Source organism: Podarcis pityusensis, assembly GCF_964106645.2.
Source record: "Podarcis pityusensis genome assembly, chromosome: 4".
Classification (NCBI taxonomy): Eukaryota; Metazoa; Chordata; class Lepidosauria; order Squamata; family Lacertidae; genus Podarcis; species Podarcis pityusensis.
Window position 1 is genome coordinate 3,721,692 of NC_138027.1, and position 18,189 is coordinate 3,739,880.

At 45.3% G+C, this 18,189-nt stretch overlaps 1 protein-coding gene across 4 annotated transcripts in view; it reads left to right on the plus strand.

Annotated features, from left to right (window-relative positions):
* Nucleotides 1-18,189, plus strand: part of NUP98 (nucleoporin 98 and 96 precursor) — a 43,471-nt gene that overhangs the window by 2,512 nt on the left and 22,770 nt on the right. For 2 of the 4 annotated variants that reach the window (XM_081001729.1, XM_081001727.1), the window contains exons 2-15: nucleotides 1,750-1,811; nucleotides 2,566-2,668; nucleotides 3,503-3,610; nucleotides 5,132-5,311; nucleotides 6,322-6,458; nucleotides 9,355-9,462; nucleotides 9,883-10,066; nucleotides 11,424-11,584; nucleotides 12,919-13,056; nucleotides 14,505-14,589; nucleotides 15,666-15,758; nucleotides 16,326-16,466; nucleotides 17,416-17,549; nucleotides 17,905-18,092. In XM_081001729.1, the coding sequence (XP_080857855.1) occupies nucleotides 2,593-2,668; nucleotides 3,503-3,610; nucleotides 5,132-5,311; nucleotides 6,322-6,458; nucleotides 9,355-9,462; nucleotides 9,883-10,066; nucleotides 11,424-11,584; nucleotides 12,919-13,056; nucleotides 14,505-14,589; nucleotides 15,666-15,758; nucleotides 16,326-16,466; nucleotides 17,416-17,549; nucleotides 17,905-18,092 (1,733 nt within the window). In that variant the 5' untranslated portion in view covers nucleotides 1,750-1,811; nucleotides 2,566-2,592. The remainder of the gene's footprint in view (nucleotides 1-1,749; nucleotides 1,812-2,565; nucleotides 2,669-3,502; nucleotides 3,611-5,131; nucleotides 5,312-6,321; nucleotides 6,459-9,354; nucleotides 9,463-9,882; nucleotides 10,067-11,423; nucleotides 11,585-12,918; nucleotides 13,057-14,504; nucleotides 14,590-15,665; nucleotides 15,759-16,325; nucleotides 16,467-17,415; nucleotides 17,550-17,904; nucleotides 18,093-18,189) is intronic. The other 2 variants (XM_081001728.1, XM_081001730.1) reach the window with 2 other exon arrangements.

The window sequence follows — 18,189 nt, forward strand, 5'->3', positions numbered from 1 at the left end:
ACTGTCCTTAGCTGCTTTTTGGAAAGGTGGGATAGAGCCAAATTATTTAAAAAGTATGTGCCTACTTCAGTGCATAATATATTGTTTTGATATGTTTATGAAATTGGAAGTATAAAGAACAGCACTGACAAAGTTGTCCAGTGTTAGGATATTGTAAGCTGTTGAAATATATGGTACTGGAGTAATATTTTTGTCTTTGCCAGTTGGGCAGCTAGAAAATAAATGAAAGCTGAAAATAAAAAACTATCATTTTGTTAATACTGCACATCAAGCTGGAGGGATAGGGCTCTTGCTATGCAGAAAAATTATTTGGATTAGACCAGGCATAGGCAAACTCCAGCCCTCCAGATGTTTGGGACTACAATTCCCATCATCCCTAGCTAACAGGACCAGTGGTCAGGGATGATTAGGCTGAAGGCACATATTCAAGACAGTAAGTCTAACAATTTGTATGTGAGTGATGGTACTATGGAGTGGTTGCACATGGAGCTTACTTTAGATCAGCGGTTCTCAACCTGTGGGTCCCCAGATGTTGTTGGACTACAACTCCCATCATCCCTGAGCTCTGGCCTTGCTAGCTAGAGGTGATGGGAGTTGTAGTTCAACAACATTTGGGGACCCACAGGTTGAGAAAGGCTGCTTTAGATGGTTTGAAGATCACACAGCCACAGGCTAGCTTCTAGTGGTACATATCAGTAGCTTTGGGAAGGACTGACAAGGAGGTTGTAATGAGTGCAAGTGCTAATGCCTGGTCCTTGGAAGTTCCTTGAAACCACCAAGATAGCATGCAGTTGTGTAGTTTAAATTCTCTCTGTGTGACCAGCTCAACCCAGGGCCACTACTGGAGAATGTAAAGAATTGATTCTGCCATGTGAATAAGCTTTTTGGCTTTTGGGAAACTTTCAGTGACATACAGGCAGTGGTTTGAGTTTTTAAAAACTTCCATTTTTTGTGGCCAGTATCCGTATGCTCTACCTGTTAAGAAACCTTAGACACAATGGAGCCGTCAGTCTTAGAAACTGAGATATGAAAGCTAGTAGCTAAATGGCACCTTAAACCTAGGTTGTGGATGCAACAATGAAATGTCTAAGCGTGCTTTTTTATAGCAAGAATACAAAGCTGAAAATGAATGAACTGCAGCTAAAATATTATGTTCATTTTTCACATGGTCTAGTCCTTCCCCTGCCCAACCCCCTAATATTCTTAAGAGGGTCTCTTCTCCAGCCTTCAGATAGTAGCTGGAAGTTGGGAGGCAGAAAAATGTCCTCCTTTCCTTCCGCTCTGCAGTTTTGCTCTGAAACCTTAGGTGCAGTACTGTGCCCAGAGCTCAGAAACTGCTTGTGCTAATGAAATTCCCTGTTACAAAACGTGCCTAGAACAATGGGAGTTTTGAACACTGGTAGCCATGCCTACCCAAGTTAAAAACTGGTGACTTTTAGCTGAGCTTTGCTTGCAGTGATGTTTGAGGGAGCCATGTTTGTCTGCTTTGGCAAAACCCCTTGTCCAAAGCATGTGGAGGTATGATTTTATTTTATTTATTTATTTATTCAGTTTGTATACCTCCATTCTTCATAGATCTCAGGGCGGTTCACAACATAAAAATATAAGATAAAAACAAAATACATAATAAACACAAGAACAAAACAAACCAGTAACACTTCCACAACTCCAACACTCATGTTAAACTCAAGCTCTTAGTTTTGTTTTCATTTTTAATCAAGTACTAACTTGGGTCTGTCTTCATCATAGGGTAATGGGAATCCTGAGTGAATGAACATTGTCCACGTGAAGTAGCCTGGAATAAGATAAAGGTGAGAGTTTGAATAAGTAGTGGAATGATTGGGAAATGCTTAGGACTTCACACAAGATGTAAAAATGAAAATGTTCAGCCGCTTCTTTATTTTACAATATTTTTAGGCTAGATTTCTATTAGAGGAAAAATATAGCCAACCAATATAGTTAAATAAAATGTGGAGAATCTCTGCTAATTGCTCATGGAATCTAAAGTGCCTACAGCAGATGATCTGGGCAGAACACATACAGACTTCCCAGAAGTTAATGTTCCACAACTGAACAGCTACAGAAAAGACCTTATTCCTAATGGATGTTAGCTCCCTAAAGCATGCTAGGAAGATAATGGAGATCTATTTTTCTATAGACAGTGGACTTTTGTTTGTTGGTGTAGAAATGTTTGTGTAGAAATGCTCGGTGAGATGAGAGCCATACATGCAAACCTGATGTCTCAGGTAGTACAGCCAGACATGAATATCATCACTTCAGTACAGTCAGTGCCTTTGGATGGGATACACCTTTGCTGGAGATCCTGGAGGTGGCCTTTGCTACCAAGTTCTTTTAAAGAGCTTTCCAGGAGCATCAGGCTGACCAAAGCGTGATAGAAATTTTCATGTTGAAAATGGCAGTGTGCAGTAATTAATGGTAATGAGATGGATAGCCATATATTTCCCCCCCACCCACCCATTTCTAATATCTGTATTTATCTGGCATTTCTCAATAAGGCCAAACGTTGATTTCACCTAAGTTTTTATTTTTATTTTCTTCATTTAGGTCTTGAGAACCTGAAACAACTTCAAAATGTTTAACAAATCATTTGGAACGCCTTTCGGTGGCAACACAGGTGGCTTTGGGACGACTTCAACTTTTGGGCAGAGTAAGTTACATGGGCGATAATGGAGAAGCCTATGAATGGGGCCACAGGGTGCTGCCATGTTTCCAGATCAGTCTGTTTGCCCATCCTGGCTCAGGTATTGCACATTACCTGCTCTGTGATCTTGTTTAATTGGACACGGCAGGGATAGACTTCAGACCACCTGGATGCAAAGCATTTCGTTCACTTCTAAGCTGGTGAGGGAGCCTGTTCAGCCGTTGTTGAACTCTCATCAGTCCCAGCCAGAATGAGCAATAGATGACCATAGATTCATAGAATTGTAGAGTTGGAAGGGCACCCCGAGGGTCATCTAGTCCAACCCCCTGCAATGCAGGAATTGCAGCTCAATGCCCATCCAACCCCTACTTAAAAACATCTAAGGAAGGAGAGTCCACCACCTTCCAGGGGAAGACCGTTCCAGTGTTGAAAAGTTCTTCTGATGTTCCTGATGGGAGTTGTAGTATAGCAACGTCAGGAGGGCCACAGGGTAGCCACCCCTGTTCTAGGCTGCCAGTTTGGGTTTTTAATGTTTTCATTAAAAGGCTAATTCAGCTTTAAGTGTAACCTCCTTTGACGTTGGCTTGAAAAGCCAATATTTTGCCTATCAGATACTTGGCTGAGTTGCCACATGCTCTCATACAGAAGACTCTTGCATTCCTAATAGAGATGGCTTACAGAACCATGTTCCATTCAGGGAGTGCTAGACTTGTATTTGAAATGTCTTCACTTCTTGTTAGTCAACTGCAGCTGTACAACCAGCTCATTGCTATGTGGTTTCAGCCCCTTCTGTACTCAGACCATATATAGTCTCATCTCCCAACTCTACCTGCTTTGCAGATGCTGGCTTTGGCACTACAAGTGGAGGAGCTTTTGGGACATCTGCTTTTGGAACAAATAATAATGCAGGAGGACTGTTCGGGACTGCGCAGACCAAGCCAGGTACAGGTATTACCACCGCTTCTTTTTCCTTAACTTGAACCCCTTCACCGTTTGCCTCTTTACTTTGCTCAATTTAAGCTGCTGGCTGTTACCTAAGACCCAAGCTACTTAGGGCCCAAGTACCCGTAGGAGCAATTCTTTTCTGACAAATGATGCCTCTCAAAGTAGCTTGCATCAATAAAAAGAGAGACACAGACTGTCATCAAGTTTACAAACTTGAAAAAGACTAATGAAGGGGAAACAGAGGGAAAAGGCAGAGGAAGGCTATTGTTCTGGCCTCGAGGAACTAAGCATTTATATCCAGTTTGGGCTAGAATGAGCCTCCCTTGGTGAGATTCTTGCTTGGAAGATAATTGGTGACCTTTGTTTCTGAGTAGGTGGTGGGCCAGAGCACCCCTTTCTCCTTGTTTTTGCAGTCCCAGGGCAAGTGGCAACTGGAGCAGAGGGGACAGCAAAATCCCTGAAGCTGCTTTGCCTCCTCTGACTGATAGTTGGGGCCAGATTAGTCACACCCTTCTTGTGATCCTCTTCACCTATCAGTCTGCCCATTAAAAAAAATCTGCTGAAGTTCTTGGCGAGTTTCCTCCTTTATCAGAGGGACACTGTTCCACAACAAAGAAGGAATCATTTTAAGTGCTAGTGCTCCATTTGTGGAGTGCCCTCACTGAAGAGGGCCACAAACAAACAAAATCTGCTTACCTAGGCAGTTTATCTTCGCAATTTTATAAACTGGTTTTATTTGCTGTTTTTCTGTTGTATTGAAATACACACAGAGACCTTCATCCCAATAGGTTTTATGCATATATCACCAGTCAAACTGGCCAAAATGTATATAAAAAAGATTCAAAACTCTGTTGGAAATGTCTAGAAATTGAGGGTACATTTATTCACTTATAGCGGAAATGTAATCAGGCAAAGGAATTTGGGGAAATGGTGTACAACGAGCTAATTGGAAATGGGTTACCAAAAAAAGCCCATAAATTTTTCTTATATATATGCAACAACAACAGCAAAGATAGTATAGGTGAGAAACTGGAAACAAAGAGAAACCCCAGGGAAAGAACAATGGCTAAATAAACTAATTGAATCTGCTGAGCTTGCAAGTATGACATCCAAAATAAGAAATGTAGATGATAAATAGATGAGGAATGAGTGGGAGCATCTAGGGGAATATTTACAAAACTTGAAACTAAATACAAATTCCAGGTAGTGGATACCTTCTGACCAGCAGTTGATAATATAAAGGGTATAGGAAGGCTGAAAACAAGGTGATGGTATTATTGTATATACGGCTAATTAAGATGTACAAGAACTGTCATGGAATGCTGGGTGGGAATTACAAAAGAATTATTGTACAAGGACGTAAAGTGATATGATTGTATAGCTGAAAACATGTATACATATTATATATATATATATATATATATATATATATATGTGGATTTGTGCGTATGTTTGTGTGGGTTTTGTCATCAAATAATCCCACCCCTTCTTGTGTCTGATTTGATTGGATATTTCTGGTTCCAGGGGGGTTGTTTGGTTCCAGCACCTTCAGCCAGCCAGCCACTTCTTCTACCAGCACTGGCTTCGGATTTGGAACATCGACTGGCACTTCCAGTGGGTTGTTTGGGACAGCAAGCACTGGCGGAGGCCTCTTTTCATCCCAGAACAATGCCTTTGCACAGAGTAAACCTGTGGGGTTTGGCAGTGAGTATAATCTATTGCTATTTCTAGACCATTTTGAAGAATTCTTTACGCAGCACAACCACGTGATTCTAAGTTCTTTAAATCACTTTTATTGCTGTATTTATAATTGTTGTAACCCTCCCTGGTTCCTCAGGGTGAAGGGCAGGTGGTAATAATAATAAAAATAATAATAATACAGTCATACCTCAGAAATTGAACGGAATCCAATCCGGAAGTCCGTTTGACTTCCAAAACGTTCGGAAACCAAAGTGCGGCTTCTGATTGGCTGCAGGAAGCTGCAGTACCTGAGTACCAAGGCGTTTGGGATCCAAGGTACAAATGTAATAACAACAGCTTGGGTTTCTTGCTCACCAGGGGCAGGGGACAAGTCGTGCTTAGCAAACCTGTTCTGAGACTGCCATAAGGAAGCCAAAAACGTTGCTTTAGTCCTTGTTGGGGTGGGTGCAGGGGCATAGGAAGGGGGTCGACCGCCCCAGGTGCCCTCACTGAGTGGGGGTGTGACATTTGGCACCCCGCCCACCCGCAACTCCCAAGCCTACCCCGAGACGTTGGGGTACGGGGGTAGCTGTGCCACTTTGCCAGTGGCATTTCCCCCCTTCCTCCTTCGTTTTGACAGCTTGGGGGAGGCTTGGGAGTCGCAGGTGGGCAGCGCGCTGACTGTCCGCCATGGGCAGCTCGCTCCCCGCCCTTGAGCGGCTTGCTCCGCCCCCTCTTGTATTTCATATTAAATTGAACTGCCACAATGTCCAAGCTGTTTCCAGTCAGCCATTATTATTATTATTATTATTATTATTATTATTATTACCATTACCCCGCCCATCTGGCTGGGTTTCCCTAGCCACTCTGGGCGGCTTCCAACAAAATATTAAAATACAGTAATCCGTCAAACATTAAAAGCTGCCTTGCCTTAAACACTTGCCTTGCATAGTGTGAAAAGTAAGGCCATTGTTTGTTTTGGGCACTGTCTCCTCTCGTATTTGGGCATTGACTTCGCTTTTCCTTTTCTACAGACTTTGGGACAAGTACTAGCAGCGGGGGGTTATTTGGAACCACTAACACAACCGCCAATCCATTTGGGGGGACGTCCGGTTCCCTTTTCGGATCGACCAGCTTCACCGTTCCAACTGGCACCACCATTAAATTCAATGTAAGTCCCAGTTGCTTCCTGTCTAAAATTAGTTCCATCCATTACCTAGCCTTTTCCCGTATGATGCCGGCCAGATGTTTGTTTTGGACTGCAACTACTAGCACCCCTGACATTTTGCCCTGTTTGCCAGGGCTGATGGGAGTTGCAGTCCAGAAGAGGCTGCTTTCTGTTCACTAGCTTTGGACTCCCTATTCCAATGAAAGATGCATCTGGTGTATTTATTGTGCATTTTATTTATCTATTTATTTGGAATAGTTATAAACTACTGAATATTACAAAATAACATTTGCAATAGCTGCCAGTGGGAACCGTGGTGGCAAGCCCTCTTGTTGGAGAGTAGTAGCCAAATGACCAGAGTTGAATATCAACCCTGCAAGGCAGTACACTGCCACTACTCCTGTAAATCCATCAGCCTGAATCAAGATAATCCCAGAGCTTCCCAAATGCCACAGGAGGTTTTGGGAACCAGACGCTGTCCCTGCAAGCTTCAAGCCCACTAAATTTTATGCAGTAGCAGTTTGACCAAGAGACTAAGATAACTACATTCAGTACCAACAAGTCCCATCCAAAGAAACACACAAGTAGCAGGAAGAGTTTTTTTAAAAAAGAAAATAGCAGCATAAATAATGGAGCTGTGTCCCAGTGAGATTATAAGGAAAAGCAGTTGGGAATGGTAAGACAAGATACCAAACTAACTTGCTTTATAAACCAAATCAGCAAATTGACCTCCAGCAAGTAGCATACAGGTGTTGCCAGGTGTCAGGCAACATGGTGAGGACTAGCACAAAGTTTTATCCCAACTTTGCCTAGTAACCAGTGACTCTGAATAGCCAGTGAGAAGACTCTACCGTGTTATGAGCAACCCACGTTCTCACAGGTGTGGCCAGTTTCTAATTAGCTAGGCCCACACTGACCTCCAGTAGCAACAGCACAGCAAGATCTCACAGGTGCCGATACTTGTGATCCCCGCCTCCCAGCCTTGAAGGGAGAGAATACTCTCTCAGAAGCCTCCTTTCGTGCTCAGAGGCCTGAGTTGGGAAACCATTTTCTAGCAGCAAAGAAAAAAAACCTCAGGAAATAAAAACTGATAAAACAGTTCTCCAAAGAGAAATTCAATTACTGCCCATGGGCCAGCTCATCTTCTGGAGAAGCCTCGCCTGGCAAATGAATCACAGAATAAGAGCGCAGGTACTCTTGTCTTTTGCTGTTTCAGTTTTGGTCATTTATCTCTTTATTTGGATCACATTTAAATAACACGGCTATAACCAGCCTGTGGTGGTTCAACTTCTGTGTGATCACTGTGGAAAGGCCATGGCTCCGCGGCCAGAGCACGTTCCATGCCTGCAGAAGGTCACCGCTTCCAGTCTCTGGCATTTCCAGCCAGGTGTTCCAAGTGCGGAACAGAAGTATGAGGCATTGCGTTGAGCTGGAAAACTTGTGTGCAGAGGCTCCTTTAAGCAGAAGGTGGAATAGTTGATCATGAGGGTTCTGTAGCAGTTGTTGGAGCAGAAGATGCCAGGATTTTGTAGCAGGGAGCACTCTCTTGAGCCCTTCTTCAGCCACATGCACCAGTGGAAATGGGGCTCTCTCCTGCTTGTGCTACAGCAGAAAGAGTAGCAGCAGCAGCAGCAGCAGGCACAGCCCAAGGCGATGAGGGCTGCCTTCCAGGTAGTGAAGGGCCCTTACAGCCACGTCTAGAGCAGGAGCAGAGGCAGACCATAGGCCAGGACAGTGTGTGGCTTTGTACCAGGATGGCAGGAAAGCGTGGGCATCCCTTGCATACCAAGGCAAGCAAAGCCCCTTCTGTTTATCATCTTCTACGTCTTATCCTTCTCCCTAGAAGCCTGAGTCCCGTTCTGACCTGGTGAGAAACTGGCTACCCAGGGTGCCTCACAGCTGACTGAGAATTTGAACCGCTGTATTATTAATATTTATATATTGCTCTTTATTTTATAATTTATATATACAATTTATATATATCAAAAGATTCCAGGGTGATGTACAACATTAAAAGCACATTGCAGAACATCAGTGATAAAAACATAATAATAAAAGCATACTGACAAACAGCCTAATACAGTCATACCTCGGGTTAAATGAGCTTCGAGTGGAGCGCGTTCGAGTTGCGCTCCTCGGCAACATGGAAGTAATGGAGCGCGTTACTTTCGGGTTTCGCCACTTGCGCATGCGCAGATGCTCAAAATGACCGCATGCGCAGAAGCGGTGAAAAGCGACGCACGTGTGCACAGACATGCCATCGCTAGTTACATTTACCTCTAGATGCGAACGGGGCTCCGGAACGGATCCCGTTCGTATCTAGAGGTACCACTGTAATAAAATAGTCGTCATAGTAACGGTCCTCTTCCTCTCACTTTTACAGAACATAGATTATTTAATAGCCATAGACCTGAGTAAAGAGGAATGTTTTTACCAGGGGCCTTAAGACATGTACTGATGGCACCAAATGAGGCCCTCTGGGGAGAGCATTCCACAACCGGAGCCACCACAGAAAAGGCCTGTTCTCTTGTTGCCACCCTCCAAACCTCTCTGGGAGGGGGACCATAGAGAAGGGCCTCAGAAGACAAGGGCTGGGTCTGGGTTGGTTTATGTGGGGAGAGGCGGTCCATAAGGTGTTGAGGTCCTGAGCCATGTAAGGCTTTAAAGGTCAACCCCCGCACTTTGAATTGGGCTCAGGAGCTAATCGGCAGTCAGTTCAGTTGTGCCAGGATGGGTGTTACATGCTGTATCAAGCTGGGCTGTCTCAGTGTTCTTGTTAGCTCACATGAGTGGCTGCTTGGAGGCTCACAGGAATCCTGCTGCTCCCTCTGTGCCATGACTGCTTCCAGGGGAATTAAATCTAAAGTAACCTTGACAAGTGTTCACATTTCTCTTCCAGCCCCCTACGGGTACTGACACTATGGTTAAGTCCGGAGTCAGCACAAACATCAGCACCAAGCATCAGTGCATTACTGCTATGAAAGAATATGAAAGCAAATCGCTAGAGGTCAGTCCGTCGTATATCTGTATCTCTGCATGCTGTCCCTGTTTGTTTACATCCCGTCTTGTGGCTCAGACATTGGAGTGCTGCTCTCCTCCCTCTACAGTGGTGGATGGGGTTGAGCTCTTTGTATTTCAGATGGAAAGAATGGAGGCAAGGCATTTATGCACATGGTGGAGCACATGCTGAACTGCCACATCACAGTTGTTACGAGAAACCTGTCAGGCAGGTGTTTCTGGTGCCTGATGCCTGCTTTGGCAAAGTTGCATATTGTCCTCTTTGAGAACGCTGCCCTGTACCCAGGGACTGTCGACTCCCATGTTTTATTGCATCGCTTTTGCCTGAGAAGGTGTGGTGGTAGCAGGTGTGGGGAACAGGTGGTGTCCCATGTGAGACGTCCGTACTCAAGAAATATTCCCTGTTTAGGAGCTTCGTTTGGAAGACTATCAAGCGAACAGGAAAGGTCCCACCAACCCTGTAGGAGCTGGAGCCACGCCAGGTTTGTTTGGCTCATCCACTGCTACCTCCAGCGCAGCCACAGGACTCTTCGGCTCCACCACCACTAACACAGGCTTTTCCTATGGACAGAATAAAACAGGGTTTGGAACCAGTAAGTACTGCTGCTTTGACTTGCGTAGGATGACTCTTTGAGTAGTAGCTTTTCAGGGTACTTGTGTATGTTTTTAATACTGTTTTAAGTTGCCTTGAGACTCTGTCATGTTAGGTGTCCAACATTTTTTGACACATGCAAATAATAACATCCACAGCTTGAAATACTGGCTTTTGATTTATAAGATGCTGTCAACACTCCACCTGTTCTCTCTATGCTTGGGTAAAAACATGCAAACAGAGCAATCTCCTTGATGGAGCAGATTCTGCCTTGAGGTCCTTGGGACAAGTAAGGAAGAAGTGCAGATAAGATAAGTTCTCAGAAAAAGGGGGGAAGGTGCCCAAGGGAGTTGCTCTGCATGTGATGCAAGTCCCAGAAAGTAGAATGCCACACTTAATTAATAGCGCACAAGAAGTGAACTATTCAGTTCTTGATTCTGATTTAAGGCAGTTTCTTGCCTGATATCATATGTGGTTAGCTGGCATCATTGACTGGAAAGGCACCTTGATCAGTCACAGCGGTTTTCTTGCTCTAAAATGGCTCTACTCAAGTCAGCTTTTATTTCTTGGAAGCACCTCCCAGCAACACCGTTGTTGTTGTTTGTTAAGGCAGCCCTGTTTAGGGAAGCTTTAATGTTTGATGCATTACTGTATTTTAATATTTTGTTGGAAGCCGCCCAGAGTGGCTGGGGAAGCCCAGACAGATGGGCAGGGTATAAATAATAAACTTCTTCTTCTTCTTAGTAGTAGTAGTAGTAGTAGTAGTAGTTGCTTTATCTTGTCCAAGATGATCCAAAGCAACTTAGAACCAAACACCTCTGTGCTGCTTCTACTAATGCTTCCTCTTTTTGATTGGGAGTTCAGAGTGGTGTATGGTTTTGTAAGCTGAAAATTAAAATGACAGGAATTTTTAAAAAGAAAAACACAAAACTCTGAAGCCATAGTCCAATTCCTCCATCCTTGTTTCTGCTCAAAACAGTGCCTAAGTGCATGTGAGGAGCTGTGCCATCAGTGTGGTAGCTCCAAATCTATGGAATGCCTTCCTGCTAGAAATCAGGTGCCATCTCTGCTGAGTTTCAGACACCAAGTTAAAACAGTTTTATTCTCTGATGTTTAAAATTTTGTGTGTCTCATTTTTTTCTTTTTGTAAGTTGCTTTGAGCGCCAGATGTGAAAAGCAGGTTATAATAAAATAAAATGTAGCTGCATCTACTCACCATCATCCTTTGGAACCTATCCTGCCTCTCCCACTGTTGACCTTTGGATTGTGAGCTCCTTGAGGGGTATACTCTGTGAAGTGCCAGGGACATGGATGCCTCAAGGTATATATATATAATTTGCTTTGGCACCTTGTTTCAGGTACGACTGGTTTTGGAACAGGAACAGGAGGCCTCTTTGGTCCGACTCAACAAACCACCAGCCTCTTCAACAAGCCTTTTGGCCAGGCCACGACTGCACCAAACGCAGGCTTTTCGTTTGGGAACACCAGCACCCTTGGACAACCCAACACAAACACAATGGTGAGGCAGCAAGGACTGTTGTAACAACCTTGGAGTCTTTACTTTCTGCCTAACTCCTGCTTACCTGGTTGTCTTTGATTTCTGCAGCCTTTTACTAAGACCTCTTCAAGGAAATTCTCTTTGCTCGGCCTGTTACTTTTTCTTGTACAGTGCTATTTTATTCTCCAGCTTGCTCCTTAGCACAGCAGGTTGCCTTATTTTGCCATTTTTGTATCTGTTGAATATTTCGCCAGCATGCTTTATATTGAGGGTTAAGAGATAAAGGCCTGCCTTGTCACAAGTCAGAGCCATAGTCCATCTAACTGACAGCTGGCTCCAGAGTCTCCAAGCAGAAGTTCTCTCCAACACAAGATCCTTTAGTTGGAGATTTCAACACTTCATATGCAAAGCACATACTTTTTCACTATGAAATGGAGCCATAGCAGGCCTCCCAAGTTATGAAATAGTTTGTTTTCAACAATATACCAGTTGCTTGGTAGGCGCGCAAGCAAGCACACACTCAAATTATCTTACCTCTCCCAGGAAGAGGAAAGCCTGGCAGTCATTTTGGCTTTTCACCGACTTGAATGTCTCTAGGGCAGGCTACTTTATCAAGTGGTCCACTATATTCGTTCGCTGCTTTCTCTGTTGGGTACAAGCAGAAATGCATAAGCGAGAGAGGGGCCCTCTTGTTACAAATGAAATGGAACTGGACGGTCAACTAATTCAAGTGGCCTTTTCTGTGAGGGTCTCAAATCTTTAATAGATGCATCCAGTCACAACGGAAACCCTGTATTGAAGGAGTTTCCCTGTTACGGGCAAAGGATGCCAGGTGCTAGTGGCTTGGAAAGGGAAGTTGGCAAAGCTGGGTGGGGAATGAGCTGCTGAGTGGAAGAGATAAGCAATTTTCATAGGCTTTGGGAAATTACTTTTTCCACTAAAGACAACTCGTGGGTGGGTGGGTGTTCAGTTTGTTCGGTTTTTTTAATCCTCCTGTGAGGGGCACACTGTTTCTTTCCATATGCATGATGGCAACCTTCAGGTGCCTTTCTGCCCAGATCTGAACCTTCATTCAGAAACAATCTGCCATGCACAAATTCAGGCCTCAGTGTTTTCCACGACACAGTGGCTAAAATGAAGGTAGGTTTTCCTGCATGCTTTAATGCTACACTGAACCAAATGCAAGCCCCTCTCTCCAGTAGCCACAAGCAGAGCCCTTATTCCCTTGTGTAAAAATCACCATGGTGCAAAAACAGTAGTCCCACATTTCCAGAACTACTGCTTAGTTTTTTTGTTTTGTTTTTTTAAGGATAAGTTGTAGCGTATCTTTCTCAAACATCCCCTAATGTTTGCAGGGTTTATTTGGAGCAACACAGCCCTCACAAACGGGAAGCCTTTTTGGAACAGCTACCAATACGAACACTGCTACTGCATTTGGAACTGGGACAGGTCTCTTTGGACAACCCAATACAGGATTTGGTGTTGGTGGCTCGGTATGTCAGCTGGGAGTAATGAGGTCCTCAGGGGTGTGGAAGTGGCTTGTTTCTTTTCACTCGTGACACACTTGTGCTCATTGGTGTTCTCCCGTGCAGAAGCGAAGTGCTTTTGCAGGTGCTTTTCCAGTGGTGTTAATTGCAATGTTGGTCAATGGTTAGAAAGGTCCAATAATTTTGGCTTTGAACAAATCTTGGAAGGTTTTGCAAGAAGCCTAACAATCCTGTAAACTGAGAGCGACTGCCCAGTCTAGGCACTCTGGACCATAATTTAGCAGACGTGACCTGAGTTTCTCAATTGTGTGCATCCGGCTCCCGTGACACACTTTTCCAGGTCAACTCAAACTACACTTCTCCCTTGCATCCCCAGTGGGGAACTGCGGTTTAATACCTGTTTCCTAACTAGGGTTTTAAATCTCTGCAGATCTTGATCTTAAACCACAGTTTGGACCTGTGTAGTAAACTGAGGTTAAACCACAACTACTCATTTTTTGATATAACAGGGTTCTGTAGTTCAAACAACAATGTGAGGGGTGGGGGCGTGCCACTCTGACGCTCACTCACTGCTTGCCAAATTGTCACTCTGAATATCAGCTCTTGTGGGTGTCAACTGTAAAACCTCAGCTTTTGCCATTTGGCTGCTCTCCATCAGAGCAATTCTAGCAGAGACCATGCACATTCCCACGCTGGACTATGAAGTTTCCACATGTTGGGTATTTCCTCCTGATTGACCAGGCAGAGAACATGTGATTCTTAGACCGAATATACCATGCTGTCTCCGGCTTTCCCTCATTTATTTTTGCCCTGCCTCTGTCCACACAGTCAAATCTACTCTCTCTCTCTGCTTTAATTCTACTGCCTTGTGCTCTGTTCCGTCTTCCCTCCTTCAGCCTGGTTCTTTACTACGCCTTGTAGGCACCTGGTGGGACGGAGAGAACCAGTGGGGACACCATTGTATCAGACTCTAGGGAGCACTGGGAAGGGAGTTATAGAGGTGGCGCTGCTCTGTACATCAACGAGGGCATAGTGGGATTCATCGCCAAGTAGTTTCCCTCCCTCCTCCTACCTTAAGTGCTGGACGGAGGCAGTGCTGGGGGATGAGAGGGAAGAGGGGACTCTTGTATGCTCTTCCCCACCTGCAGCCCTCTTGACTCCCCCTCTTGCCCAGCACTGTGCACTATGCAGCTGTCCTGCGCTGACACCAAACTGCTGCTGTGGACCAGCACAGACGTAGTTCACTAGGGAGAGATATCTGATAATGTGCATTCTGTGGATGGCCGCACATCCTTTCCAAACATTTAAAACACGCTATGATTCTATGTTAACCTTTCTACGATTGGCTGCTAACTGAGAAAAAGCTAATATCCCTTTGTGACCAGGGCGGGGGCTGTGGACAGGGAAAAGAGAAAGAGACCCTGTGACGTTTAGAATGCATATTTCTCCTTCAGTCCCTCTTCAGCAACAAGCCTGCTGGATTTGGAACCACGACAACCAGCGCGCCCTCGTTTGGAACAACTACGACTGGGATGTTTGGTAACGGATTAAACAATTGCTTTCCCTTTGGCATAGTCACGTAAAGAGCCTTAAATCTATTGTTGTTGCATTGAGTATAGCACATGGTATGTGGCAGACTAATTTATGTGAGATAATGCTGTTTGTGGGTCTTAAATTCTGTGTCAGTAAGCCGTGCTATATGGCAGGCAGCTGCGAGAGCCCAGGTGCTTCTGGCCTTGCTTTTGGCAAGAGTTTCATTTTGAGGGTCTCTGTCTTTTATACAAGCTTGGAGGCCTTTCTCAGATCCATGGAAAACAAATTCAAAGGCTTTTTTCCAAGTCAAACAGCAGTACATTTTCCCTGCCTCTCTGCTGGTGATTGAAGAGGTGTGGGGAGACAGCTGGAGAGAGTTCAGAGCCCTTCTCATTCCTTCCAGGGGTTATCCTCCTCCAATGTCTTGGTAACAGACTTCCCTGGGGAGTGGGGAGTCTGGGAAGCATTTGTACCTTCTTGAACAGCAGCTCCTGCTGCAGCTAAAAAGATTCCTGGGTACAGATGATGATGACGGGAACCTCTCATCTGAATGCTACTATTGAGTGAAAGGCAACCCCATTTTCTTTCATCCTCTGGAAATGCAAGTGGGTTGTGTGTTCGCTAGTGATGTCAGGCGGACCATGTGCTGTGCCTTGCATAATAACAACAATAATGGTAATAGTAATTTTATTATGTATACAGTGGACGCTCTGGTTGCGAACGTGATCCACGTGGGATGCACGTTCGCAACCCGCATTGGCACGTCTGCGCACGCGCGGGTTGCTATTCGGCGTTTCTGCGCATGCGCAAAGCGTGATTTAGCGCTTTTGCGAATGCATGACCGCCGAAACGCGGACGTAACCCGTTCCGGTACTTCTGGGTTTCGGCATTCCGTAACCTGAAAAAACGCAAGCTGAAGCGTCTGTAACCTGAGGTGTGACTGTATGCCTCCCATTCAACTGCGTGGCCCCAGCCACTTGGGGCAGCTTCCAACAAAATATTAAAACACATAACAACCACCTGCATGGAAGAGAGAGAGGCCTGGGTGACAAACACAGCCACTTGCTGTTCTTTACTTGCAGGTTTTGGTGCAAACACCACGGGAAATAGCCTGTTTGGGAACAAGCCTGCAGCTGGGGCTCTGGGCACGGGACTTGGAACAGGATTTGGAACAGGTAAAGAATAGAAAGATGCCACCCTCAGAAGCTGCTTTCCCCCTTCCTCTCTCTGGCACTTAACCAGGTTTTTGGTGCCATGATTGGGATTCACTAAACATAACAGCAAGCTTCCACTTTCCTTCCTTCTCTAAACTGCTATTTTCCCCCACTCTCACCAAAATTATGCTGCCGTTATCTTACGGCTGCTTAGTTACTGAATATGTTGGACACTCCAGCTAACTTCATGGTGGTTGTCGGCGGCAGTATGTTCCAACTCTCTCTCTCTCACACACACAAACAGCTCCTGTCCTTATTGTAAAGAGTGACGCACCTATGAGACCTTCAGTTAGCAAAACCACTTCTCCACTATAGAGAAGAATGGTCCGGATTCATAGTTCATATCCTTTACATTCTTGCTCCTGAAATGAGCCAAGCTGGTGGTGAGGAAGGAGAGCAGTTCCTTGGAGCACTAAAAATGACGTCCTCCTTTGAACTGTCTGTAGGGAAGGAAGGCTGCTTATGTCTGTTTTGCTGCTGGTTGCGCATGTCAATGTTCCACAACCTGCTTTGTTTTCCTTCCTGTAGCGCTGAACGCAGGACAGACTTCGCTGTTTGGGAACACCCAGCCTAAACTAGGGAGTACGCTGGGGACAGGAGCCTTTGGCGCCCCTGGATTTAATACGTCAACAGCTACTCTGGGCTTTGGAGCTCCCCAGCCTGCGGTGGGTAAGTGTCTCATTAACAAATGAATAGCCTGGAGTTAAGTGAAGGAGGGGCCCTGCGTGAGGTCACACCAGTTCATTGTCCCTCTGAGCATGGGACTCCAGCTCCCATCAGTCCATTTTTGTATGGAAAGCCATGTGGCTTGGTGGCAAATTCCAAATGGGAATGTAATTCACCAAAGTGTGGCATGTGTTGGAAATACAGCAAGAGGTTTCCAGGACTAAGATAATAATAATAATAAATTTTATTTATATCCCGCCCTCCCCAGCCAGAGCTGGGCTCAGGGCGGCTAACACCAATAAAATCACAGTAAAAACATAATAGGGGAAAACAAAACAAAACAATGTAAAATACAGGTTAAAATGCAACCTCATTTTAAAAGTAGCCAATAAATCAAGACCATAAGGGGAGGGAAACATAAGGGTCAGGCTGAGTCCAAACCAAAGGCCAGGTGGAACAGCTCTGTCTTGCAGGCCCTGCGGAAAGATGTCAAGTCCTGCAGGGCCCTAGTCTCTTGTGACAAGAGCGTTCCACCCAAGTCGGGGCCAGTACTGAAAAGGCCCTGGTTGAGACCAATCTAACCACTTTGCGACCTGGGACCTCCAAAATGTTGTCATTTGTGGACCTTAAGGTCCTCCGTGGGGCATACCAGGAGTTAATAATTCCCAAAAGTGGTTTCCAGCTGAATCAGGGACCCAGTTTCTACCTCATATCACCAAAACCTGAGGGATTAAGAGAACGGTTTGTAGCTGAACCTATTAGCCCCGCAAACATTTTGTTTTTATTGGATGAATTTTGTCAGTCAGTGCAGTGGATGCATCTTCTAGGGAAGGATAGCACTTTCCCCACTTAGATTACCTGCTCCACTGCAGGCACCTGCTCTTCTGTCAGTGAGTTGTTACAGCCCCTTGGGGGGATATTGGGCTGATGTCTTCCCCTCTCATTCATTCAGCTTTGACTGACCCAAATGCTTCAGCCGCTCAGCAAGCGATTCTTCAGCAGCACCTCAACAGCTTGACATACTCGCCCTTTGGGGATTCCCCCCTCTTCAGAAACCCGATGTCTGACCCGAAGAAGAAAGAGGAGGTTTGTCATGGGAGATGGGGACATGGCTGAGAGGGTGACTAGATTATGCCAGGTCGAGAAAGGGTCCGAGAAGGCGCTTCTACTTTGGAATCCAGAGCTAAAACTGATTCAGGACGGGTGCCAGAAAGTACTTCTTCACACAGTGCATAATTAACTTACAAACTTGGGTGGAATGAAGGGGGTGAGCAATCAACTTGGGCCTCTTGCAGAAGCGGTCTGTCTTTTCCGCTGTTAGCAGCCTGTTTGTTGGGGAGGGAGAAGGAAAAGGAAAAGGAGGTTGCAGTAAAAGCGGGTGAGAGAATCTGATAGGCTAGCCGTCTCAAGTTTGCAATTGTGTGTGTGTGTGTGTGTACAGAGACTGAAGCCAACCAATCCAGCGGCCCAGAAGGCATTGACCACCCCTACTCACTACAAGCTGACTCCTCGCCCTGCGACCAGGGTGCGTCCGAAAGCTTTGCAGACCACGGGCTCCTCTAAATCCCACCTGTTTGACGGCCTGGATGACGATGAGCCAGCCCTGTCGAATGGGGCCTTCATGCCCAAGTAAGTGTTGCCTCTAGACTTCTTTATACGCTAAGGTGGCTTGGGCAAATCTGAAGTGTGAGGTGTGCGGCAGCATATCTCGATGGCCTTGAACTGT